The sequence below is a fragment of the Mytilus galloprovincialis genome, chromosome 14, assembly GCF_965363235.1.
Source record: "Mytilus galloprovincialis chromosome 14, xbMytGall1.hap1.1, whole genome shotgun sequence".
NCBI classification, from domain to species: domain Eukaryota; kingdom Metazoa; phylum Mollusca; class Bivalvia; order Mytilida; family Mytilidae; genus Mytilus; species Mytilus galloprovincialis.
This window is the reverse complement of record NC_134851.1, coordinates 52955845-52982580: the sequence shown is the minus strand read 5'-3', so window position 1 is coordinate 52982580 and position 26736 is coordinate 52955845. Positions and strand designations below refer to the sequence as shown.

General features: G+C 33.5%; 1 protein-coding gene across 22 annotated transcripts in view; it reads right to left on the bottom strand.

Moving 5' to 3' along the window:
- LOC143058355 (uncharacterized) overlaps positions 1-26736 on the bottom strand; it is a 295609-nt gene that overhangs the window by 115403 nt on the left and 153470 nt on the right. For 17 of the 22 annotated variants that reach the window (XM_076231837.1, XM_076231830.1, XM_076231829.1 and 14 more), the window contains 15 exons: positions 13073-13189; positions 12136-12255; positions 11348-11650; positions 10894-11024; positions 10349-10541; positions 9901-9952; positions 9386-9466; positions 8781-8865; positions 7973-8270; positions 7614-7722; positions 7137-7217; positions 5816-5903; positions 5233-5536; positions 4661-4809; positions 519-1976 (listed from right to left, as the gene is read on the bottom strand). In XM_076231837.1, coding sequence (XP_076087952.1) covers positions 519-1976; positions 4661-4809; positions 5233-5536; positions 5816-5903; positions 7137-7217; positions 7614-7722; positions 7973-8270; positions 8781-8865; positions 9386-9466; positions 9901-9952; positions 10349-10541; positions 10894-11024; positions 11348-11650; positions 12136-12255; positions 13073-13189 — 3569 coding nt within the window. The remainder of the gene's footprint in view (positions 1-518; positions 1977-4660; positions 4810-5232; positions 5537-5815; positions 5904-7136; positions 7218-7613; positions 7723-7972; positions 8271-8780; positions 8866-9385; positions 9467-9900; positions 9953-10348; positions 10542-10893; positions 11025-11347; positions 11651-12135; positions 12256-13072; positions 13190-26736) is intronic. The other 5 variants (XM_076231841.1, XM_076231831.1, XM_076231848.1 and 2 more) reach the window with 5 other exon arrangements.

Genomic DNA, 26736 nt, shown 5'->3' with positions numbered 1-26736 from the left:
TCTTCATGTGTAACAGCACTTTTAACAAATAATTAATTTGTATTAAAAAAACTCAATCTAAAACAAATATTTAACTCTGAAAGCATTTTGTTCAGATAGGTTTCACTGAATAGATCTTTTCAAATATATTATTTTACTATACTTTCTTCTGATTAAGATATTTTTTTCCATTTGTTTAAATAATTGAATGACTATATTTGTTGTTTGTTATGTAAAGGATCTTTATATGTACATGGATCTGACCTAAAATGAGCAATATCTAATACAAAATAAAAATCATGTTTATTTCATGGGAGGTCTATTTAGCATAGATATGTACATTTATGCTCTATAAAGGGTATTCACATGCTTTATTAGCGACACCAAGGTCCTACTCTTCATATCACTATCTATATAATTTTGTACGACATCCATGCTACTTGCTGGCCCAATTTCTACCCTTATATCCTTATAACATCCATGCTCCTCGATGAACCTTATTGACCCCTGACCTTTACCCTTTGTCTGTATTATTGTACCTGTGATATATCAATTGATTCTTCAATATCTTGGTCCTCAATCACAGCTCTCATGACGACCTTCTCCACAGCAACATCTTCACCTGTTGGTCCATCTGGTTGATCGTCTACAGAGAAACTAGCATCCTGGGAGGAGTTGAATGAGTCTTCCTCAGGGACCGTCTCAAGATAATCAATAGTATGTGTTATAAATCCAATGTTTTCAGGTTGTTCTTGATCTTCGTAGATAATCATTTCATCTGCCTCATAATCTTCTTGCTCTTCAGTAATATCTTGTTTCCTTTCCTCAGATATATCTTCCTCTTCAATATCAACAGAATATTCTTCTTCCCTAACAACCCTTTCAGGGGCATTAATCTCTTTTTCTTGAATTCTTCCCCTGTATTGCTCATTGGATGGTAAAGTAGGTTGTTCTATAACATCAGGTCTCCATATTTTAGATATTTGTCCTCCAGTGATATCCACAGGTTGTTCTTCATGAAGAGGTTTGACAGGAGCAGTTATCTCCCCTTCCTCTGTCTGACCTAGGAATTTTACATCAGAAGGAGTTGGTTTTTCTGGAATGTCAATTTGTTCAGTGATGTCCTTTGTTAAGAATTCAGGTTGTTCTTCGAGAGGTAAGATAATCTCTTCCTCAACTTGCTGTTGAACTTGTTTACCCTTTTCTGCTTCACTGAGAACAAACTCAAATTCCTTACTTGGTTTTTTAGCGTCGTCTGGGATTGGGATATCTTCAAGGATAACCCTTTCAGGAGCTTTAGATTTAATCTCCTGTGAAGAAATATCTTTTTTCTTCTGGTCCTTTTCCTTGGGAACAATGTCAGGCATTAATACTTCAAATCCTTTTTCTTCAATTTCTTCCTCAGATGTGGCAGAAGAAACAGATATATCCTCCTCAATATCTTCTTCTGACACTTCATCACTTGAAATAGATATGTCTTCGTCAGTTTTCTGTTTAATTGGTCTATCAATCAGTCCAGGTTTCTCCTCGTCAAATGAACTTGTAGATCCACCAGAGTATGGTTTGACATCCTTATCGTCATCAGAGGCAGTTTTGGGAAGGTCTAGAGAAGGAATTTCTTCTTTTGATATGATAGTGAATTCTTCTTCCGTTGGTTTTTCAGGAATAAGATCGTCTGATACCATTACATAACCTTCTTGTTGTTCTGGTATATTGTCCTCAGGGAACAACCTCTCAGCCTCGATATCTTTTGGCTGAGTAGGTGTAGGTTCTTCTATTGACATGTCAGCTGACACAGTATAATCTTCTTCAAAGGAGGCCTCATAACTGACATCCTCCGGAATAGACCTTGTAGATGATTCTTCCTCCTCTGTCTCAGGTTGTATTATAACCTCCTCCTTTAAAAGAGTTTGTGAAAGCTGATCAGGATAAGGTGAGGACATGAGGGTCCATGTGTAACTATGTGTAGGCGTGCGGTCAACAGGTGAGGAGGCAAGCTGTGCAGGAAGCAAAAAAAGACAGGGTTAACAAGCGAGCATGCTCACAACAACAAACATGCTAATTCACTCGTTTTAAACTTAAATGGTATGGAGAAAATATAAGACGTTTGTGTCTGTTCCCTAAAATAATTGGCCTGTTTGATTGTTTATTGATTTTTTTAATTGGTCTAACAAAACTGTAAAAAAATAATTGTAAACTGCAGATGGTTTATGTATTTTAGTCATTTTTGATATTCCCATATAATTCCTAATTGGCTGTTTTCTTATCTTATCTTTTACCATTATATCTGATTCATAACTTGCCAATTAAGGTCATTGATTTTATCTTGCCTACTCTTCCCCCCTCCCCCTCCCCTATTCAAATGCATATAACAGATGTATAATGGAATAACTTGTATTTGAGAACTCATATGGCACCACAATCATCAAAGATCATTTGAATTTAACAATAATTGTTAAATTTGCTATAAGAAAATATTCACATATGGAAGAATGTTTTCACATAAACTTCAAGCAAATTAGTATACGCCTCTAACCAATTTCCTTATATATAACTAAGGCTAAAGAAATTAATCAGAAGCTTTTAAGGCTTATTTATAGCCATCAAAATGAAACAGGAAAGTGTTTTTTTTCTTTTTCAACCATGAGTAATTTTTTTGAACTTATCTAGAACTGATTTGAATAATATACACCATGATAAGAAAAGAGATAAGGGATAAGAATTTTATTAATCTAATCAAGAACCCATAAAGGGCATCATTTTACAACACAATATGATTGGAAAAAGCAAAACAGAAAACTAATACCCACATGAGTAAATTACTGCATCTACTAAATATTCCTTATGATGATGGTGTTGCCATATATTGTTATCATTGCGAAGGACTTTTATTTGAAAATAAAAATTTTCTTCAAACAATAGTTGTTTCCTATTATAAAAATCAGACTAGTGGTCTCAAAAATGTAACTCCGTTATATACAAAGTGACCTTTATTTTTTCACTTTTAATAATAGAAAATTGATACATTACAAATAACAGTCCTTTCACAATACTTTTTATATTAGATAATCAGCGACAATCTGTAATTTATGTGGTAAAGAAAGAAACAAACCATGTGATCAAACAGTTATCTCCCTTTCATTATTAAAAAGTCAGCAATGAGCTATTTCTACTGCTGCTTATTTTTAAATCTAAAGACAAAATATGATCATTATCATCTAAAAGACGAATATTCAAGAATATTTCTAGGGATTATAATGAGTAACCTTTCACCACAGTTCACAGTTGTCGCTTGTAGATATAGCTTAAGTCAAAATAAGGTTCAATTTAGTTTTGGTCTATAGTCCATGACCTTTCTTTAATTTTCTGGGAGAGAATAGATTTTATGACCTCCCATTCTTTACATTGATATTAACTTGAAAATGCAAATGGTCCTGAACCTTTCAAATGTTAAAGCTAATTTGAACCCATAAGACAAGAACAGAACAGATGTTTTACACAGTTTTAACCCTCATTTTACTAAAGTTAAATATATTAAAATAAACTTGTTTGTGAGTATGAAAATTCTTTAGTCATTTTCATCAAGCACCTGCGATTTAATTCAATATTTGAGGATAAGTAAAATGAGAGAAGAGAACACTATATATAGTTGAACTTTTGTCCACAAACTTAGCATCACCAGTTTTAGAAATTCATTCTTTCTCAAAGGAAATCAGTATTACTTTCATTTTAATTGTAAATGATTTTTGAAAAAAAATGTATACATATATAAAGATTTGTTAACCTTGTGATGCTTTATTTGTGTCTTTCGTCATTTCAAGAGAGAACAACATTCCCAATTCACCTTTTCAGAATATAAAGCATTCTGGGTAATTTTTTCCATCCCATACAGCAAAACTTGTTTGCCATTAACGTCCTCAACAATGGAAATATACCAGATGATGTGATATTATTTCTACTTTGGAGTACAAACAATTAAAATACTAAAAGTTCTTTAGATTCTGAAATTGTGAATTGGTAACCAAGAAAAATAGTTCTCGATCAACAGTTTAATGAATAACAAATGTTAGCTCAATAACAGCAAAGCTTTGCCATTTGATATATAGAAAACATGAAAACAAAAATCAATGAAGTGTTTAAAAAAATTAATAAATTACAAAATCAAAAATCTTGAAATATTAATTGTATTAAGAAGCTTGTATTACTCAGGCCAAATGTGTGCATTTGACAGTAACTTAGCACACAACTTTACATTTTGAAAATGTTTTGCATTATATTTACAGAAGAAAAGACACTTGAAACTGATAAATGAAGTTTAATTTGAATTGACCATAGTTTCCAATAAGAAGATGGAAATGTGATACCACAAGAAACTTTGTGCATGCCAAATTAACAACATGAGTAAGAAGTTTTTTATAGCATCAAAATAATCATTCCTAAAAAGTTTGAAATTACTGTGCAAATTTCATATAATGAACAAAAAAATCCTAAGACCCTCAAATACTATTTCTCACAAAAAGTGTATTATCAAAAAAGGTGCAAATTTTTGCCTGCTAAGTGTTTATATTTCTGGAAATAAAAACTTACCGAAGTGCAATAAAGCATTTATATATAGGTTTAAAAGATTTATAAAGTTAATATTTCACCCTTATTTCTCTCTCTCCATTATAACCTAGCTTACCTCAATATCTTCTTTTGGTTGTTCTTTTTCCTCTGATATTTGAACTGTGATCTCAGCCTCAGTTTCATCTTCTGGTTTGATTACAAATGAGGTCACTTCCTCTTTGTCTTCTTCTTCCTCAGGTTGTGGCGACTCAGCCTCAATAAGTTCTAAAACAAAATCTTTAAGTTCAGTTTATTTTTCTTTAACTGAGCTTTAGAAAACATTAAATTTTTATCAGATTTTCCTTGAAAACCTCCCAATAGAGGGTTAATGTCCTGTTCAATTTACAAGTTTTTATTTAATCATACCACTCACATTCCTATTTCACTGAAAAAAACAACATTTTTATTTTTGAAGATTACATTGTTGTTGGTGTTTACTGCTACTAGGCTATATTTCATGGTAGCCAGGTGTTTTATTGGTGGAGCTAGCTAGCTGGAGTAACTGGAGGAGTTTTGAAGGTGAATATAAAATATTTCAAAATGTGGCAAGCCTCAAAACTTTATGCCATAGAACAAAGAAAGAAAATGTTATCAATCAATGAAGTTCTCTCAGTTTCTAGAGATAAACTGTTTGTATGAGTGACTTACCATTAACTGTAAGTAAAGCTGTGGCTTCTGCTCGTCCAGCTTCATTAATGGCCTTCACTGTATACACACCACTGTCTTCTGGGAAAGCTTCAGAAAGTACCAGAGTACTCTCCCCTTCTTCACCAGGAATCACCTGATAGATATCATCAGTTTTGATTGGTGCATTGTTGACAAACCATTGGATCTCTGGAGCTGGTTGACCTTTGGCTTTGACTGTAAATTTGGTAGATTCACCTTCCTGAATCTTCATGTCTCCAATACTGACTACAAACTCTGGTGCAACCTGATCTTCTTCTGGTTGTTTCTGGTGAATAAAAGAAAAATAATTCATTCCAACGGAACCAACTGTGGGGTAAAAATCAATGAGACAGTAATCCAATAACAGAAACAAGGAAAAGATATCTATAAAGCATACGGTAAATTCATGAAATATTATCAAATTCAAAAAATATGTTTTAGTAAGTTCATTGAATCATCTCTGATTAAGAACCATTTAGTTATTTTAACTTGAGTCTCTGATTTACATTTATGAACAAGACATATATCTTAATTCTAAATGACTTCTTTGTCCTTTATTGCTTACCTTTTGTAGAACATCTCTGTAATCCACTTGTTCAGCTTCCTGTATTGTAACTGTTGTTTCAACACCGGTAACATCTTCATCAAATTTCCTAATAAACAAAAACATGCACATACAAATTAAACAATCATTCATTCTCTGGATTGAGATGATCAACATATATATTATACAGTAATTCTGCAGCAATAGTAAGATACAAGTTTATATCATGTTTCTGTAGTCATGTAGTGAAAACATTACCAATTAATTCAGAGTAAATAACAAACAATACACAGTGCCTATTTTGCTTATATCATGTTGTTTTAAATCAACTTTGACAATAGTTGTACAAAGAGGTTTTAAACTTCAATAAGATAATAGTAAAGGAGTTGAAGAATGCATTAAAAAATATGAAAATCTGGTTAAATAAAAGACAATACCACGGATTCAAACAAAATTTAAATATCTTCTCTTTCCATTCATATCAGTTAATTGGACTGACAGTATTCTTGAATCTTTAATTTAAGGACGCTCACGGGTATAAGATTTTCAGAAAAAAAAATAAGCATTAATTTTTCATTACAAATTTTATGTATAACCTTAAGTAGTTGTTACTTTGTCATATGGTACAAAAATCATTCCAAAAAATCAATTCGCTTTGGCCCCAGGTGACTTTTAAAATGTAGATATCATTGAAAAAGCTCCAAATTATCTCCCTTTGGTGCAAAAATGCCACTTTTTGGCATTAAAATTGAAATATCTTTCTTAACTCATCGGAAACCAATATTTTTTATTGTTTTTTTTTCAATTAAGCTGTACATAAACTAAATAATTGTAAAATTTAAGCTATTTCTGTAATTTAGTTCTTTTTTTATTTCGATATTACCGCTATTTCTCCTATTAGTACAGCAGAAAAAAAGGACATTAACAAATATGTATGCTTCATTCGAAGGCATTTTGTGAGTGTAAATAAACAGTGACCCCATTTTTTTAATTTTGTTTCTCTAATAAGTATAAGATCAAGTTTATTTATAGAAAAATATAGAGAAATTCTATATTAAATTTAAAAAAAATGATTTAGACCCGCGAGCCCATTTGATGATGTCATTGGAATAGCTGCAAAAGGTTATCTTTGCTACTGAATATGATAAAACTTTGCAATTTGATCAAGATCAGGCTGTAAGGAAACCTGCAGTTGTTAATTTCTTTGTCATTTGGTCTCTGGTGGTGACTTGTTTCATTGGCAATCATACCACATCTTCTTATTTTAATATTCAACATTATTTCTCAATAAATTAACATGCACCATGCTACACAATGACTATGGGTTAGTTACAATTATTACCTTGACTTGACACTTGTAGTTTTAAGAACTGTACGGAAATCCAACTGCTCATACGTATATTGCACACCAACTTTAGTTTTTCTAAACATGCAAGAGCAAGACAAACAATACATTAATGAAAAAAGAGTTATGCAGGAAAACTTGCAATAAACATTTTGTTCTGAACTATGGTGTCTTCAACTGTAATTTTTCTACTTGGTTTAAAATTTGAACACATGCTACAAATCAAAAAACAAAACATAGAACATGCCTTTATTACATCTGCAATTAATTTTATTTTAAGGGATAACCATGCAATGAATGATTATTTTTTTTAAATATTTTGATTTAGATATTTCTTCATTCTAACCATATTAGGTTCAAACACCTTGCAAATAAGGCCAAAAATTTCCAGATATTGTTCTTGATGAAAAATAATAAGAAACACATTTTTGAAAACATTCCAGCATTCTTTATTTTGACAATGTCCCTACTTACACTTGAGATTTGAGAACATCCCTGAAGTCTAGTTGCTCAGCTTCTCGTTCTACAACTTCTACTTTCTTGATGACTTCTGGTTTTTCTTCTCCTGCATCCAATTCATCTTCTACAGGAAAAAAACAACCAAAATTATAACTTAAGGTAAAATATCAATTCAGTTGTAATTTTGAGGAAAATCTTTTCAAAATATAAAAGCAACTGTTAAAACATGACAAATACCTTTAAAACTAGAAATTTGATATTTTCTATTTCCTAAAAAAGGTGACATTCATATGACATTTTCTTTGTACTTTATAATACAAATCTATCAAAAGAAACACCAACAGTACCATATGCTTATTGTACTTTTAACCTACCAGTGATGACCTTGAGAACAGCTGAACATTCAGCTTTTCCTGCCTCATTTTCAGCTTGTACTGAGTATTTCCCAGAATCCTCTGGGAATGCTTCAGGAAGTAGAAGAGTACTTTCACCTTCTTCACCAGGGATGACCTTGTAGATGTCATCAGATACAATGGTCTGGTCGTCATGGAACCAAGTAACAGTTGGTTCAGGTTTACCCTTGACCTTGGTAACAAATTTGACCTCGTCACCTTCAGGTATTTCCTGGTTTTTGATGGTCTTAACAAATTCAGGTGCTTCAAGCTTGTCAGCCTGTTTTATTAGAATAAAAGAATATCAGTTAAATAACTTGCTTTTATATTCTATATAGAATTAAAAATAAGATATGTTAATCTTATAAATATTTTTTTTAGCATTTCATGGTAAAAGCTTAATTAGAAAAGGTAAATATAAAAGAAACTGTTTACACAGGGAAGGTAAATAAAGGTTGAATCTGGAAGATCTATGTTTATATTTATGAAAAAGAGACAAAATACTTGAAATCTGTAGATAAATCCATGTGTTTTTTTTTAATTTTTGCTCATAGAAATAAAACACAGAAATGGCTGTACTAAAAGAGATCAGCCTTCTTTATGGTATGGGTTTTCTCATTGTTGAATGTTGCATGGTTGCCTATAATTTCTTACTTCTACTTCATTTGAACTTTGGTGGATAGTTGTTTAATTTGCAATCATACCATATTTCATTTATCATGTTAGATAAATCTGAACTATAATAGCAGAAATCATCCAAAAGGGCAGAAGATTATCTCCCCTGAATTACCTTCTTGAGAATGTCTCTGAAATCTTTCTGTTCTGCCTGTTGTTCTTCTGTTACATCTTCTCCTGTAACATCTTCAGCAAATTTCCTAAAGTACAAATTTATAAAGTAAACAAAATATACACATATCATTTAAATGATACATTTTAATCTGGACACAGAATAATTCAAAAATTGAAAGGTCAATACTTTAACATTTTTGTAGATTAGTTAGAACTTTTACAGTACAATGATTTATAAATTTTGAAACAAATGCTTATATAATGAAAATTTGAAGAAGTCAAACAATTATCCATATTTCAATGTAAACAATTTTTTTTTAATATTTACTGACTTTTCAATAAACATGAAAAGTGGGCAAAGGCAAACAAGATTTAAAGAGGAAAGAGTGCGTGTCCTTTAGGTTTTTCAAAGCATCTAGGAAATGGTTTGGTCCTTTATTTTCTGGAAAGAACAATCAGTTTCTAGGTTATGGCTCTTTGTTTTCACATCTGGATAGTAACAAACTGGCCTTTGACCATCGTAAATTTCATTCTACCAGGCTAACAGTCTTCCATGCAATATTCTTTGGAAGGAAATGATTTCAACAGAAGAAACTAAAAACTTACTTAGATTTGACTGTAGACTTTTGTAACAAGCTACGGAAATCAACCTGCTCTGCTTTGATTTTGACGCCAACTTTAGTTTTCCTGCAGACACACAACATTTAAACATGCAATCAACTCATTCTAATGATTCTAGTTAATAGCAGTAGAAACATCTTTGCCTCATTGAACTCATGCTTTTATTATTAATTTAATTCAATTTCATGCCACGTTTTAATACTTTAATTTCTTTTTAACTTCTAAACAAAACAGTTAAGTACTTTGACCTCATGCTTTTGTGTAAAATAAAAGACTTAATAATAACATCATTCAAATAAACTAATAAGTTAGCTCATGCTACAAAACTTAATTATTTTAATCAGCCCTAAAAAGGAACAACCAATTTCCATAAAATGTAACAAGAAACAATGCACTACAATAAAGCTATAACAAATTCAATGCTTTTAGTAATATATCAGTCTGACAACATATCTTTTCCCAGTGAATAAAAGTTAGATGAGATCAGTGACAAGACTTACACTTGAGTCTGTAGTTTTTCTCTGAAGTCTGTTTGTTCTGGACCAGATGGTTCTGTAAAAGATAAACAATGCAATTGGTTGTCTTCTGAAATAGCAACTGATTGCTAATTAAAGCAGAAAAATTGTTACGGCTTGTTTGCCAAGAGTTCACTGATTTCTGCAGAAGGGTCATATCACTTCACTATTACCAACATATCAAGCTCCTATGTCAAGTTTCAGCTAAGAAGTTTGTTTCCCCTTTTTCCCACTTACAATACTAAAATCAAGAAATACAAAGATAATCTGATTATACAAAAGTCATTATTGACAGTTTTGGACTAACACCAAATCAAATTAGATTAAATAACAAACTGTTGATATACCAAGTTAGATCTGCTGTACTAAACAGTTACAAACATGTGTATACAGTAGATCTAGCTAGTTCGACAACCACTTAAATTAGACTTACTTTTGACTAGCAGTGACACAGAGACACTAGCCTCTCCATAGTAATTTTGACTGGTCACTTTGTAAGTTCCTGCATCTTCAGGCATAACATCGGTCAGCTGGATAGTGGTGTGGTACAAGTGGTCATCTTGTTTTGTCTCTATCTGGATTTTCTTGTCACTGGACAATGGAATATCATTCCTGGTCCAGTGGATCTGATTTAAATAAGTCAGTTAATTAAATATACACGATATTTAATTCATAAATTGCAAGTGAAATCACAACGATAAAAAACCCCACAAGTTTCAAATAATTTTTGTCGTTTGTTGCTGTGTTACATATTTATCTTTCATTCATTGTTTTGTACATAAAATTTCAGGACTTTTTTTAGCTGGCTATACATTATGGGCTTTGTTGATAGTTGAAGGCCGAACAGTGACCTATAGTTGTTAATTTTTATGTTTTGTTTGTTTCTGGAGAAGAGTTGTCTCATTGGCAATCATACCACATCTTCTTTTTATATAGACAACTACATGGTAAATCATATGTAAACTATGTATAATTTACCTGTGGTCCTGGGTTGGCTACAATCTTGGCTTCAAACATTACAGTTTGTCCAACATCAACCGTCTGGAATTTAGGTTTCTGTATAAAAGATGGAGCCAACCACTCAGGTTCTTCTACTGTCTCTTCTGGGGCTACAAATAAATATATATTTAGTTAATAACATCAAGGGACATTTATATATACTTGTGGTCATTTTAACATTAAAATCTTCACTTCATTCAAGGTAAAAACATGACTCATGATATCTCAAACCATACAATATTATGGAATGTCTTTGTATAGGTTGTTGAAATAATAATAGTAAATTATGTTGTATTTGTGGGATACTAATTAATAAGCATTAAAATAAATGGAGTATTTTGGAGACTTATCTTTATTTGGTGTTTATTTCAGATTTAATTCTCTTTTTTTCAGATAAATTTTAAGAACAGAAATGGAGTTTAAAGTTGTTTACCTAAGACAGATAAATCACAAGTTGTCATAGCCGTTCCGACATCGTTTTTAGCCACAACTTTGTACTGTCCTGCATCTTCAGGGTAAACATCAGCGATGATTAGTGTGCATTCATCTCCTTCATAGGATACTTTGAATTCCTCTGATGGGAAAATCATCTCCTCTCCCTTGTACCATGTGACTGTTGGGCGTGGCAGGCCTGTGACTTTACAAACCAATTGTGCTTGGCCTCCATCTTGTGCAGATATGTCTTGTAAATACTGGATTATTTCAGGGGATTTAGTTATCTCTTTTTCTTCGACAGCTAAAAGTAGAAATCAGTTTAACTTATCATGTGCCTGGCATTGTTTTTATTTCTTTTCTTTCAATGTACTTCTGATGATTTATTTGTGTAGGTATGAGGTATTGAATATTCACCAACATCAAATCTTGTTAGAAAACACAATAAAATGATTTTTATAAACTTAAGTGTTTCCATTTTTTGTCTTTGAGGACCTATATGTGTAATTCTGTATGCAGCTTTTTCTTTACCTTGTCACTCAATGTGTGGTAATAATAAATTACATGAAATCTGATTTTATTACGGTGTCTGGTAATATAATACCCCTTTAATTATAATATTTACACAACAGAGGCAGGCACATATTCAAAATCTTAAATGTGAGGCTTGAGGTAAAGTGGTAGAATCTGCTTCTTATTGATTTATTGACAAAATCTGCGATACTGTGAAATTTTTTTGGTTGGAAATCACACAGGAACTTATTTAGATCCAGAATATTCAAAACTTACTGATAGTCACTGGTGATTCTGGTTTCTCTTCAATAGTTGAGATTTCTTCTTCTATTTCTTCAGAGGAAACAGACAGTGATCTTCTCTTTTCTTCATCTGAAATTATCTCTTTCTCTTCTTCTGGAAAATATCAAAATTTTTATTTATATGAAGGTTTATTGTAACTTTTTAACAATTACAATCCTTTTCTCATGTTTACACTTCATGCAAAAATAAAAAAGTTAAAGGAGTAGGGGCATTAAGGCCTAGTTTTGGCCAGAGAAAATAAAATGTTTGATAACTATTTCAAATTGGCACATAATGTTTAGAAATGCATAGGGTCAAGAAATATAAATGAAAAACATAAAGATTTTTATCTGATGACGTCACATTTACGTCATAATGTATACTATTTTCACAAAAACGATGAAAAATATAGAATTTATGCAGTTTTTTTATCTTTATTTCCGTTGTGGAAACATCCTGCGCAGCCGAGAAACAACAAAATAATTCAACAGAAGCTTTATTATAACTATTGGCATAATCTCTACAAATATAAAGTTGTTTCTTGGGTGCGCACATACTTTTTCAATCTAAAATATACTTCAAGTTTGATGAAAAAACAATGAAAATCACGAAATTTAACAAAATATGCAATTTTAGTCATGATTTGTTGTCATGGGATCTTGTTCGATGTCAAATTTGTTTTGTTTTTCTTAATTCCTTATACCTTAGTAAAGTTTTCAGTAATTTAAGAATATGTATGATAACTTTTAAATTTGCAGTGATTTTTGGGCCAAATAAGGGCCTTACTGCCCCTACTCCTTTCACAAAATTTTGTAATTTGTTTTAAGCAAAAATGCACATAGATAAGAATGCTGGTAAAGATTTTTTATACCTTACAATACATAGAATAAACATTAGATAAAAACTATATCTGATGTGTGACGAGTCATACCTGCTGTTAGTCTCTCCTTTTCTGACAAGGTTTCACTCAGTCTGAATTCAGCCTGTACATCCTGTACACTATCTGAAACTGTTTCACTGAGTCTGAACTCAGCCTCAACATCGTCTCCTGAAATTAGAAAACAAAATAATTAATAATTCTTTTCATTTTAAAAACAACTTTTAAAAATTTAAAGCTAAATTAGAACAAATGGGTCACATTTTCAATCAATACATTCATTAATTACTAGCTATATATAGGTGAATCTACTTTCTAGATAGGTTAATTTTCTTATAATTCTACAACATTCATTTTATAACTTTAACACACTGAAATTATATAAAATTTTATTAGACTTAATTCTTGAGTTAGAAATAATTCATCTCTTTCACTAGATATTTTAGAAAACATACAAATTATGACACTAATGTTTCAATGCAAACAATTTTAATTTAGCTTCAACATTCCTCCAAACTATGCATTCAGCAGATTGATATAACATTAAACCTTTTCTTTTCACAAACTGGCTAAGCATTTTTTTGCTGAATGATAAAAATATCTTATTTTGATAACTAAACTATTTTTTGTATAACATAATTTAAACTGGCACACCATGCTACAACTTACCAATGATTGTTCTCTTTTTCTCATTTACAGACATTTTTCAAGCAATATTTTCATAGAACAATACTGCATTGAAAAAGGACAGAAGCATTCATGCTTAAATTACATGCCTTATTTTCTAAAACCATAAAATCCCTTTTCCATCCCTCAATATGATCAAATTTTATCCATCATAAAAATAAAGAAAAAAAGAAAAGAGATTTTTTTTCTAAATTTTAGTTGTTAATGAAGTTGTAAACATATTGCTCCAAAATGTTGCCAAAAAATAGAGTGAAAGCTGTGCATTAGCATATGGTCAGTATTTAGCAAACACAGCTTAAGTCAGCTACATTTGACCATCAAAACTTATCAGCATTCACATGGGAAACATTATTTGAAATGTTCACTTGAAATAAACTTTTGTGAAATGCTGACAAATTTGAACAGCCAAGTGCTCTGACTGAAATTTGTTTGATACCTGTAACAAATTCTTGCTTCATTTCAGGAAGGGTAGAGACCTCCAAAGGAGAGATTTCAGTGTCAGAAATATGACTTAACATTTTATCTTGATCAACCATATCACTAGGTATCAACATCCTCTGTTTGTCTGATTCTATACCTCCAGCTTTTTCACCCTCCACACTAACTTCTGAAACTTCCTTTTCTGGAATAATTTCAGGCTTATAACCTTTTTCTGCTCTTACAGAATCTGTGCTTTCTTCCTCTGTTTTAATAACAGTTTCAACTTCTAACTGAGTAACTTCAGGTTTCTCGGTGTCCTTTTCTATTTGAGAAATCTCTGGTGTTAATTTTTCTGGGATAATTTCTGAAACTTCAGTTGTTTCAGTCTCTAAGATGACATCTGTCTCCTCAGGTTTTTCAATCTTAGTTTCAATAGTTAGTTCTGAAACATCTGGTTTTTCTTTTTCCATAGTGACTGTGGTTATGTCTGGTTTTTCTTGAGTCATGATTTCAGTTGTTACAGTTTCTTCCGATTCAAAAGTAACTTCAGTTTCCTCAGGTTTTTCTACCTTAGTTTCACTTGTGATCTCAGAAACTCCTGATTTCTCCTTTTCTACAGTGATCTTAGTGATCTCGGGTTTCTCTTCAGTTACAATTTCAGTAGTTTCAGTTTCTTCTGACTCAAAAGTAACTTCAGTTTCCTCAGGTTTTTTTACCTTAGTTTCAATTGTTATTTCAGAAACTCCTGGTTTCTCCTTTACTACAGGAATCTTAGTGATTTCGGGTTTCTCTTCAGAAACAACTTCAGTAGTTTCAGTTTCTTCTGACTCAAAAGTAACTTCAGTTTCCTCAGGTTTTTCTACCTTAGTTTCAATTGTTATTTCAGAAACTCCTGGTTTCTCCTTTTCTACAGGAATCTTGGTGATTTCAGGTTTCTGTTCAGTAACATCTTCAGAAACTATAGCTTTGTCACCCTCCACACTAACTTCTGAAACTTCCTTTTCTGGAATAATTTCAGGCTTATAACCTTTTTCTGCTCTTACAGAATCTGTGCTTTCTTCCTCTGTTTTAATAACAGTTTCAACTTCTAACTGAGTAACTTCAGGTTTCTCGGTGTCCTTTTCTATTTGAGAAATCTCTGGTGTTAATTTTTCTGGGATAATTTCTGAAACTTCAGTTGTTTCAGTCTCTAAGATGACATCTGTCTCCTCAGGTTTTTCAATCTTAGTTTCAATAGTTAGTTCTGAAACATCTGGTTTTTCTTTTTCCATAGTGACTGTGGTTATGTCTGGTTTTTCTTGAGTCATGATTTCAGTTGTTACAGTTTCTTCCGATTCAAAAGTAACTTCAGTTTCCTCAGGTTTTTCTACCTTAGTTTCACTTGTGATCTCAGAAACTCCTGATTTCTCCTTTTCTACAGTGATCTTAGTGATCTTGGGTTTCTCTTCAGTTACAATTTCAGTAGTTTCAGTTTCTTCTGACTCAAAAGTAACTTCAGTTTCCTCAGGTTTCTCTACCTTAGTTTCAATTGTTATTTCAGAAACTCCTGGTTTCTCCTTTACAACAGGAATCTTAGTGATTTCGGGTTTCTCTTCAGAAACAACTTCAGTAGTTTCAGTTTCTTCTGACTCAAAAGTAACTTCAGTTTCCTCAGGTTTTTCTACCTTAGTTTCAATTGTTATTTCAGAAACTCCTGGTTTTTCCTTTACTACAGTTATTTTGGTGATTTCAGGTTTCTCTTCAGTAACATCTTCAGAAACTATAGCTTTGTCACCCTCCACACTAACTTCTGAAACTTCCTTTTCTGGAATAATTTCAGGCATATAACCTTGTTCTGCTCTTACAGAATCTGTGCTTTCTTCCTCTGTTTTAATAACAGTTTCAACTTCTAACTGAGTAATTTCAGGTTTCTCGGTGTCCTCTTCTATTTGAGAAATCTCTGGTGTTTCTTTTTCTTGGATAATTTCTGAAACTTCTGTTGTTTCAGTCTCTAAGATGACTTCTGTCTCCTCAGGTTTTTCAATCTTAGTTTCAATAGTTAGTTCTGAAATATCTGGTTTCTCTTTTTCCATAGTGACTGTGGTTATGTCTGGTTTTTCTTTAGTCATGATTTCAGTTGTTACAGTTTCTTCCGATTCAAAAGTAACTTCAGTTTCCTCAGGTTTTTCTACCTTAGTTTCAATTGTGATTTCAGAAACATCTGGTTTCTCCTTTTCAACAGTGATCTTAGTGATCTCGGGTTTCTCTTCAGTCACAACTTCAGTAGTAACAGTTTCTTCAGATTCGAAAATAACTTCAGTTTCCTCTGGTTTTTCTACCTTAGTTTCGATACTGACTTTGGAAACTCCTGGTTTCTCCTTTTCTACAGTGATCTTAGAGATCTCGGGTTTCTCTTCAGTTACAATTTCAGTAGTTACAGTTTGTTCAGATTCAAAAGTAACTTCAGTTTCCTCAGGTTTTTCTACCTTAGTTTCAATTGTGATTTCAGAAACTCCTGATTTCTCCTTTTCTACAGTGATCTTAGTGATTTCGGGTTTCTCTTCAGTTACAATTTCAGTAGTTACAGTTTGTTCAGATTCAAAAGTAACTTCAGTTTCCTCAGGTTTTTCTTCCTTAGTTTCAATTGCGATCTCAGAAACTCCTGATTTCTCCTTTTCTACAGTGATCTTAGTGATTTCGGGTTTCTCTTCAGAAACAACTTCAGTAGTTACAGTTTCTTCTGACTCAAAAGTAACATCAGTTTCCTCTGGTTTTTCTACATTAGTTTCAATTGTGATTTCAGAAACTCCTGGTTTCTCCTTTTCTACAGTGATCTTAGTGATTTCGGGTTTCTCTTCAGAAACAACTTCAGTAGTTACAGTTTCTTCTGACTCAAAAGTAACATCAGTTTCCTCTGGTTTTTCTACCTTAGTTTCAATTGTGATTTCAGAAACTCCTGGTTTCTCCTTTTCTACAGTTATCTTGGTGATTTCAGGTTTCTCTTCAGTAACATCTTCAGAAACTATAGCTTTGTCACCCTCCACACTCACTTCTGAAACTTCCTTTTCTGGAATAATTTTAGGCATAAAACCTTGTTCTGCTCTTACAGAATCTGTGCTTTCTTCCTCTGTTTTAATAACAGTTTCAACTTCTAACTGAGTAACTTCAGGTTTCTCGGTGTCCTTTTCTATTTGAGAAATCTCTGGTGTTAATTTTTCTGGGATAATTTCTGAAACTTCTGTTGTTTCAGTCTCTAAGATGACTTCTGTCTCCTCAGGTTTTTCAATCGTAATTTCAATAGTTAGTTCTGAAACATCTGGTTTCTCTTTTTCCATAGTGACTGTGGTTATGTCTGGTTTTTCTTTAGTCATGATTTCAGTTGTTACAGTTTCTTCTGATTCAAAAGTAACTTCAGTTTCCTCAGGTTTTTTTACCTTAGTTTCAATTGTGATTTCAGAAACTCCTGGTTTCTCCTTTTCAACAGTGATCTCAGTGATCTCGGGTTTCTCTTCAGTTACAACTTCAGTAGATACAGTTTCTTCAGATTCGAAAGTAACTTCAGTTTCCTCTGGTTTTTCTACCTTAGTTTCGATACTGATTTTGGAAACTCCTGGTTTCTCCTTTTCTACAGTGATCTCAGTGATCTCGGGTTTCTCTTCAGTTACAACTTCAGTAGTTACAAATTCTTCTGACTCAAAAGTAACTTCAGTTTCCTCAGGTTTTTCTACCTTAGTTTCAATTGTGATTTTAGAAACTCCTGGTTTCTCCTTTTCAACAGTGATCTCAGTGATCTCGGGTTTCTCTTCAGTTACAACGTCAGTAGTTACAGTTTCTTCTGACTCAAAAGTAACTTCAGTTTCCTCTGGTTTTTCTACCTTAGTTTCAATTGTGATTTTGGAAACTCCTTGTTTATCCTTTTCTACAGTGATCTTAGAGATCTCGGGTTTCTCTTCAGTTACAATTTCAGTAGTTACAGTTTCTTCAGATTCGAAAGTAACTTCAGTTTCCTCAGGTTTTTCAACCTTAGTTTTAATTGTGATTTCAGAAACTCCTGGTTTCTCCTTTTCTACAGTGATCTTAGTGACCTCAGGTTTCTCTTCAGTCACAATTTCAGTAGTTACAGTTTCTTCTGACTCTAAAGTAACTTCAGTTACCTCAGGTTTTTCTTCCTTAGTTTCAATTGGATTCTCAGAAACTCCTGGTTTCTCCTTTTCAACAGTGATCTTAGTGATTTTAGGTTTCTCTTCAGTAACATCTTCAGAAACTATAGCTTTGTCACCCTCCACACTAACTTCTGAAACTTCCTTTTCTGGAATAATTTCAGGCATAAAACCTTGTTCTGCTCTTACAGAATCTGTGCTTTCTTCCTCTGTTTTAATAACAGTTTCAACTTCTAACTGAGTAACTTTAGGTTTCTCGGTGTCCTCTTCTACTTGAGAAATCTCTGGTGTTTCTTTTTCTGGGATAATTTCTGAAACTTCTGTTGTTTTAGTCTCTAAGATGACTTCTGTCTCCTCAGGTTTTTCAATCGTAGTTTCAATAGTTAGTTCTGAAACATCTGGTTTCTCTTTTTCCATAGTGACTGTGGTTAGATCTGATTTTTCTTTAGTCATGATTTCAGTTGTTACAGTTTCTTCTGATTCAAAAGTAACTTCAGTTTCCTCAGGTTTTTCTACCTTAGTTTCAATTGTGATTTCAGAAACTCCTGGTTTCTCCTTTTCAACAGTGATCTCAGTGATCTCGGGTTTCTCTTCAGTTACAACTTCAGTAGATACAGTTTCTTCAGATTCGAAAGTAACTTCAGTTTCCTCTGGTTTTTCTACCTTAGTTTCGATACTGATTTTGGAAACTCCTGGTTTCTCCTTTTCTACAGTGATCTCAGTGATCTCGGGTTTCTCTTCAGTTACAACTTCAGTAGTTACAAATTCTTCTGACTCAAAAGTAACTTCAGTTTCCTCAGGTTTTTCTACCTTAGTTTCAATTGTGATTTCAGAAACTCCTGGTTTCTCCTTTTTAACAGTGATCTCAGTGATCTCGGGTTTCTCTTCAGTTACAACTTCAGTAGTTACAGTTTCTTCTGACTCAAAAGTACCTTCAGTTTCCTCTGGTTTTTCTACCTTAGTTTCAATTGTGATTTTGGAAACTCCTTGTTTATCCTTTTCTACAGTGATCTTAGAGATCTCGGGTTTCTCTTCAGTTACAATTTCAGTAGTTACAGTTTCTTCAGATTCGAAAGTAACTTCAGTTTCCTCAGGTTTTTCAACCTTAGTTTCAATTGTGATTTCAGAAACTCCTGGTTTCTCCTTTTCTACAGTTATCTTAGTGACCTCAGGTTTCTCTTCAGTCACAATTTCAGTAGTTACAGTTTCTTCTGACTCAAAAGTAACTTCAGTTACCTCAGGTTTTTCTTCCTTAGTTTCAATTGCGATCTCAGAAACTCCTGGTTTCTCCTTTTCAACAGTGATCTTAGTGATTTTAGGTTTCTCTTCAGTAACATCTTCAGAAACTATAGCTTTGTCACCCTCCACACTAACTTCTGAAACTTCCTTTTCTGGAATAATTTCAGGCATAAAACCTTGTTCTGATCTTACAGAATCTGTGCTTTCTTCCTCTGTTTTAATAACAGTTTCAACTTCTAACTGAGTAACTTCAGGTTTCTCGGTGTCCTCTTCTACTTGAGAAATCTCTGGTGTTTCTTTTTCTGGGATAATTTCTGAAACTTCTGTTGTTTCAGTCTCTAAGATGACTTCTGTCTCCTCAGGTTTTTCAATCGTAGTTTCAATAGTTAGTTCTGAAACATCTGGTTTCTCTTTTTCCATAGTGACTGTGGTTATGTCTGGTTTTTCTTTAGTCATGATTTCAGTTGTTACAGTTTCTTCCGATTCAAAACTAACTTCAGTTTCCTCAGGTTTTTCTACCTTAGTTTCAATTGTGATTTCAGAAACTCCTGGTTTCTCCTTTTCTACAGTGATCTTAGTGATTTCGGGTTTCTCTTCAGAAACAACTTCAGTAGTTACAGTTTCTTCTGACTCAAAAGTAACATCAGTTTCCTCTGGTTTTTCTACCTTAGTTTCAATTGTGATTTCAGAAACTCCTGGTTTCTCCTTTTCTACAGTTATCTTGGTGATTTCAGGTTTCTCTTCAGTAACATCTTCAGAAACTATAGCTTTGTCACCCTCCACACTAACTTCTGAAACTTCCTTTTCTGGAATAATTTCAGGCATAAAACCTTGTTCTGCTCTTACAGAATCTGTGCTTTCTTCCTCTGTTTTAAAAACAGTTTCAACTTCTAACTGAGTAACTTCAGGTTTCTCGGTGTCCTTTTCTATTTGAGAAATCTCTGGTGTTAATTTTTCTGGGATAATTTCTGAAACTTCTGTTGTTTCAGTCTCTAAGATGACTTCTGTCTCCTCAGGTTTTTCAATCGTAGTTTCAATAATTAGTTCTGAAACATCTGGTTTCTCTTTTTCCATAGTGACTGTGGTTATGTCTGGTTTTTCTTTAGTCATGATTTCAGTTGTTACAGTTTCTTCTGATTCAAAAGTAACTTCAGTTTCCTCAGGTTTTTTTACCTTAGTTTCAATTGTGATTTCAGAAACTCCTGGTTTCTCCTTTTCAACAGTGATCTCAGTGATCTCGGGTTTCTCTTCAGTTACAACTTCAGTAGATACAGTTTCTTCAGATTCGAAAGTAACTTCAGTTTCCTCTGGTTTTTCTACCTTAGTTTCGATACTGATTTTGGAAACTCCTGGTTTCTCCTTTTCTACAGTGATCTCAGTGATCTCGGGTTTCTCTTCAGTTACAACTTCAGTAGTTACAAATTCTTCTGACTCAAAAGTAACTTCAGTTTCCTCAGGTTTTTCTACCTTAGTTTCAATTGTGATTTTAGAAACTCCTGGTTTCTCCTTTTCAACAGTGATCTCAGTGATCTCGGGTTTCTCTTCAGTTACAACGTCAGTAGTTACAGTTTCTTCTGACTCAAAAGTAACTTCAGTTTCCTCTGGTTTTTCTACCTTAGTTTCAATTGTGATTTTGGAAACTCCTTGTTTATCCTTTTCTACAGTGATCTTAGAGATCTCGGGTTTCTCTTCAGTTACAATTTCAGTAGTTACAGTTTCTTCAGATTCGAAAGTAACTTCAGTTTCCTCAGGTTTTTCAACCTTAGTTTTAATTGTGATTTCAGAAACTCCTGGTTTCTCCTTTTCTACAGTGATCTTAGTGACCTCAGGTTTCTCTTCAGTCACAATTTCAGTTGTTACAGTTTCTTCTGACTCTAAAGTAACTTCAGTTACCTCATGTTTTTCTTCCTTAGTTTCAATTGCGATCTCAGAAACTCCTGGTTTCTCCTTTTCAACTATGATCTTAGTGATTTTAGGTTTCTCTTCAGTAACATCTTCAGAAACTATAGCTTTGTCACCCTCCACACTAACTTCTGAAACTTCCTTTTCTGGAATAATTTCAGGCATAAAACCTTGTTCTGCTCTTACAGAATCTGTGCTTTCTTCCTCTGTTTTAATAACAGTTTCAACTTCTAACTGAGTAACTTCAGGTTTCTCGGTGTCCTCTTCTACTTGAGAAATCTCTGGTGTTTCTTTTTCTGGGATAATTTCTGAAACTTCTGTTGTTTCAGTCTCTAAGATGACTTCTGTCTCCTCAGGTTTTTCAATCGTAGTTTCAATAGTTAGTTCTGAAACATCTGGTTTCTCTTTTTCCATAGTGACTGTGGTTAGATCTGATTTTTCTTTAGTCATGATTTCAGTTGTTACAGTTTCTTCTGATTCAAAAGTAACTTCAGTTTCCTCAGGTTTTTCTACCTTAGTTTCAATTGTGATTTCAGAAACTCCTGGTTTCTCCTTTTCAACAGTGATCTCAGTGATCTCGGGTTTCTCTTCAGTTACAACTTCAGTAGATACAGTTTCTTCAGATTCGAAAGTAACTTCAGTTTCCTCTGGTTTTTCTACCTTAGTTTCGATACTGATTTTGGAAACTCCTGGTTTCTCCTTTTCTACAGTGATCTCAGTGATCTCGGGTTTCTCTTCAGTTACAACTTCAGTAGTTACAAATTCTTCTGACTCAAAAGTAACTTCAGTTTCCTCAGGTTTTTCTACCTTAGTTTCAATTGTGATTTCAGAAACTCCTGGTTTCTCCTTTTTAACAGTGATCTCAGTGATATCGGGTTTCTCTTCAGTTACAACTTCACTAGTTACAGTTTCTTCTGACTCAAAAGTACCTTCAGTTTCCTCTGGTTTTTCTACCTTAGTTTCAATTATGATTTTGGAAAATCCTTGTTTATCCTTTTCTACAGTGATCTTAGAGATCTCGGGTTTCTCTTCAGTTACAATTTCAGTAGTTACAGTTTCTTCAGATTCGAAAGTAACTTCAGTTTCCTCAGGTTTTTCAACCTTAGTTTCAATTGTGATTTCAGAAACTCCTGGTTTCTCCTTTTCTACAGTTATCTTAGTGACCTCAGGTTTCTCTTCAGTCACAATTTCAGTAGTTACAGTTTCTTCTGACTCAAAAGTAACTTCAGTTACCTCAGGTTTTTCTTCCTTAGTTTCAATTGCGATCTCAGAAACTCCTGGTTTCTCCTTTTCAACAGTGATCTTAGTGATTTTAGGTTTCTCTTCAGTAACATCTTCAGAAACTATAGCTTTGTCACCCTCCACACTAACTTCTGAAACTTCCTTTTCTGGAATAATTTCAGGCATAAAACCTTGTTCTGCTCTTACAGAATCTGTGCTTTCTTCCTCTGTTTTAATAACAGTTTCAACTTCTAACTGAGTAACTTCAGGTTTCTCGGTGTCCTCTTCTACTTGAGAAATCTCTGGTGTTTCTTTTTCTGGGATAATTTCTGAAACTTCTGTTGTTTCAGTCTCTAAGATGACTTCTGTCTCCTCAGGTTTTTCAATCGTAGTTTCAATAGTTAGTTCTGAAACATCTGGTTTCTCTTTTTCCATAGTGACTGTGGTTATGTCTGGTTTTTCTTTAGTCATGATTTCAGTTGTTACAGTTTCTTCCGATTCAAAACTAACTTCAGTTTCCTCAGGTTTTTCTACCTTAGTTTCAATTGTGATTTCAGAAACTCCTGGTTTCTCCTTTTCAACAGTGATCTTAGTGATCTCGGGTTTCTCTTCAGTCACAACTTCAGTAGTTACAGTTTCTTCTGACTCAAAAGTAACTTCAGTTTCCTCAGGTTTTTCTACCTTAGTTTCAATTGCTATTTCAGAAACTCCTGGTTTCTCCTTTTCTACAGTGATCTTAGAGATCTCGGGTTTCTCTTCAGTTACAATTTCAGTAGTTACAGTTTCTTCAGATTCGAAAGTAACTTCAGTTTCCTCAGGTTTTTCAACCTTAGTTTCAATTGTGATTTCAGAAACTCCTGGTTTCTCCTTTTCTACAGTGATCTTAGTGACCTCAGGTTTCTCTTCAGTCACAATTTCAGTAGTTACAGTTTCTTCTGACTCAAAAGTAACTTCAGCTTCCTCAGGTTTTTCTACCTTAGTTTCAATTGTGATTTCAGAAACTCCTGGTTTCTCCTTTTCAACAGTGATCTTAGTGATCTCGGGTTTCTCTTCAGTTACAATTTCAGTAGTTACAGTTTCTTCAAATTCGAAAGTCACTTCAGTTTCCTCAGGTTTTTCAACCTTAGTTTCAATTGTGATTTCAGAAATTTCTGGTTTCTCCTTTTCTACAGTGATCTTAGAGATCTTGGGTTTGTCTTCAGAAACAACTTCAGTAGTTACAGTTTCTTCAGATTCGAAAGTAACTTCAGTTTCCTCAGGTTTTTCTTCCTTTGTTTCAATTGCGATCTCAGAAACTCCTGGTTTCTCCTTTTCAACAGTGATCTTAGTGATTTTAGGTTTCTCTTCAGTAACATCTTCAGAAACTATAGCTTTGTCACCCTCCACACTAACTTCTGAAACTTCCTTTTCTGGAATAATTTCAGGCATAAAACCTTGTTCTGCTCTTACAGAATCTGTGCTTTCTTCCTCTGTTTTAATAACAGTTTCAACTTCTAACTGAGTAACTTCAGGTTTCTCGGTGTCCTCTTCTACTTGAGAAATCTCTGGTGTTTCTTTTTCTGGGATAATTTCTGAAACTTCTGTTGTTTCAGTCTCTAAGATGACTTCTGTCTCCTCAGGTTTTTCAATCGTAGTTTCAATAGTTAGTTCTGAAACATCTGGTTTCTCTTTTTCCATAGTGACTGTGGTTATGTCTGGTTTTTCTTTAGTCATGATTTCAGTTGTTACAGTTTCTTCCGATTCAAAAGTAACTTCAGTTTCCTCAGGTTTTTCAAGCTTAGTTTCAATTGTGATTTCAGAAACTCCTGGTTTCTCCTTTTCTACAGTGATCTTAGTTACCTCAGGTTTCTCTTCAGTCACAATTTCAGTAGTTACAGTTTCTTCTGACTCAAAAGTAACTTCAGTTTCCTCAGGTTTTTCTACCTTAGTTTCAATTGTGATTTCAGAAACTCCTGGTTTCTCCTTCTCAACAGTGATCTTAGTGATCTCGGGTTTCTCTTCAGTCACAACTTCAGTAGTTAAAGTTTCTCCAGATTCGAAAGTAACTTCAGTTTCCTCTGGTTTTTCTACCTTAGTTTCGATACTGATTTTGGAAACTCCTGGTTTCTCCTTTTCTACAGTGATCTTAGAGATCTCGGGTTTCTCTTCAGTTACAATTTCAGTAGTTACAGTTTCTTCAGATTCGAAAGTAACTTCAGTTTTCTCAGGTTTTTCAACCTTAGTTTCAATTGTGATTTCAGAAACTCCTGGTTTCTCCTTTTCTACAGTGATCTTAGTGGCCTCGGGTTTCTCTTCAGTCACAATTTCAGTAGTTACAGCTTCTTCAGATTCGAAAGTCACTTCAGTTTCCTCCGGTTTTTCAACCTTAGTTTCAATTGTGATTTCAGAAACTCCTGGTTTCTCCTTTTCTACAGTGATCTTAGTGACCTCGGGTTTCTCTTCAGTCACAATTTCAGTAGTTACAGTTTCTTCTGACTCAAAAGTAACTTCAGTTTCCTCAGGTTTTTCTACCTTAGTTTCAATTGTGATTTCAGAAACTCCTGGTTTCTCCTTTTCAACAGTGATCTTAGTGATCTCGGGTTTCTCTTCAGTTACAATTTCAGTAGTTACAATTTCTTCAGATTCGAAAGTAACTTCAGTTTCCTCAGGTTTTTCAACCTTAGTTTCAATTGTGATTTCAGAAACTCCTGGTTTCTGCTTTTCAACAGTGATCTTAGAGATCTCGGGTTTCTCTTCAGTTACAATTTCAGTAGTTACAGTTTCTTCAGATTCGAAAGTAACTTCAGTTTCCTCAGGTTTTTCAACCTTAGTTTCAATTGTGATTTCAGAAACTCCTGGTTTCTCCTTTTCTACAGTGATCTTAGTGACCTCAGGTTTCTCTTCAGTCACAATTTCAGTAGTTACAGTTTCTTCTGACTCAAAAGTAACTTCAGTTTCCTCAGGTTTTTCTAACTTAGTTTCAATTGTGATTTCAGAAACTCCTGGTTTCTGCTTTTCAACAGTGATCTTAGAGATCTCGGGTTTCTCTTCAGTTACAATTTCAGTAGTTACAGTTTCTTCAGATTCGAAAGTCACTTCAGTTTCCTCAGGTTTTTCAACCTTAGTTTCAATTGTGATTTCAGAAACTTCTGGTTTCTCCTTTTCTACAGTGATCTTAGTGACCTCAGGTTTCTCTTTCTCTTCAGTCACAACTTCAGTAGTTACAGTTTCTTCAGACTCAAAAGTAACTTCAGTTTCCTCAGGTTTTTCTACCTTAGTTTCAATTGTTATTTCGGAAACTCCTGTTTTCTCCTCTTCTACAGTAATTTCTGGTTTTTTTTCAGTTACCATTTCTGAGACTGTAGTTTCTTCTGCTTGGACAGAAACTTCAGCGTCCTCTGATATTTCTTCATCTTTTTTGCATGGTTTTTCTGCGGGTTGTTCTCTTGTATCTTGCTTAATTAAAGTTTTACTAACTCTTTTCCATGTTATTGTTTCTCTTTCGATTAAAATAATCTCTTCGGAAGGAGCCATTATCTCAGTTTCCATCTCAAAAGGTTTTTCTTCTGATTGTTCAACAATAACTTCTTCAGTTTCTTCTGGTCTCTCTCTGACATCAAGAGTTTCTTTCTCAGCAACAATGACCTTTTCCTCAGGTCCAACAATTTCAACCTCTTCTACAGTTTCAGTTGTAGTTTCTGTAACCTTTGTCACAGTTTCGGTTATTGTTTTATCAACATTGATATCTAGTTGTACCTCTTCAAAGGATGGTTTCTTTTCAATTTCTATTGATTTCTTGAATATTTCTTCTAAGGCCTCTTCTTCTGGTTTTAGTTCTATTTCTGTCCTGATTTTTTCTTCAGGTGTCTCTTCAACCTTTTCGATTGGTTTGTCTTCGGGTTGTTCAACAATAACTTCTTCTGTTTCTTCTGGTTTCTCACTGATTTCAAGTGTTTCTCTCTCAGTGACAATGACCTCTTCCTCAGGTCCAACAATTTCAACCTCTTCTACAGTTTCAGTTGTAGTTTCTGTAACCTTTGTCACAGTTTCGGTTATTGTTTTATCAACAGTGATATCTAGTTGTACCTCTTCAAAGTCTGGTTTCTTTTCAATTTCTATTGATTCCTTGAA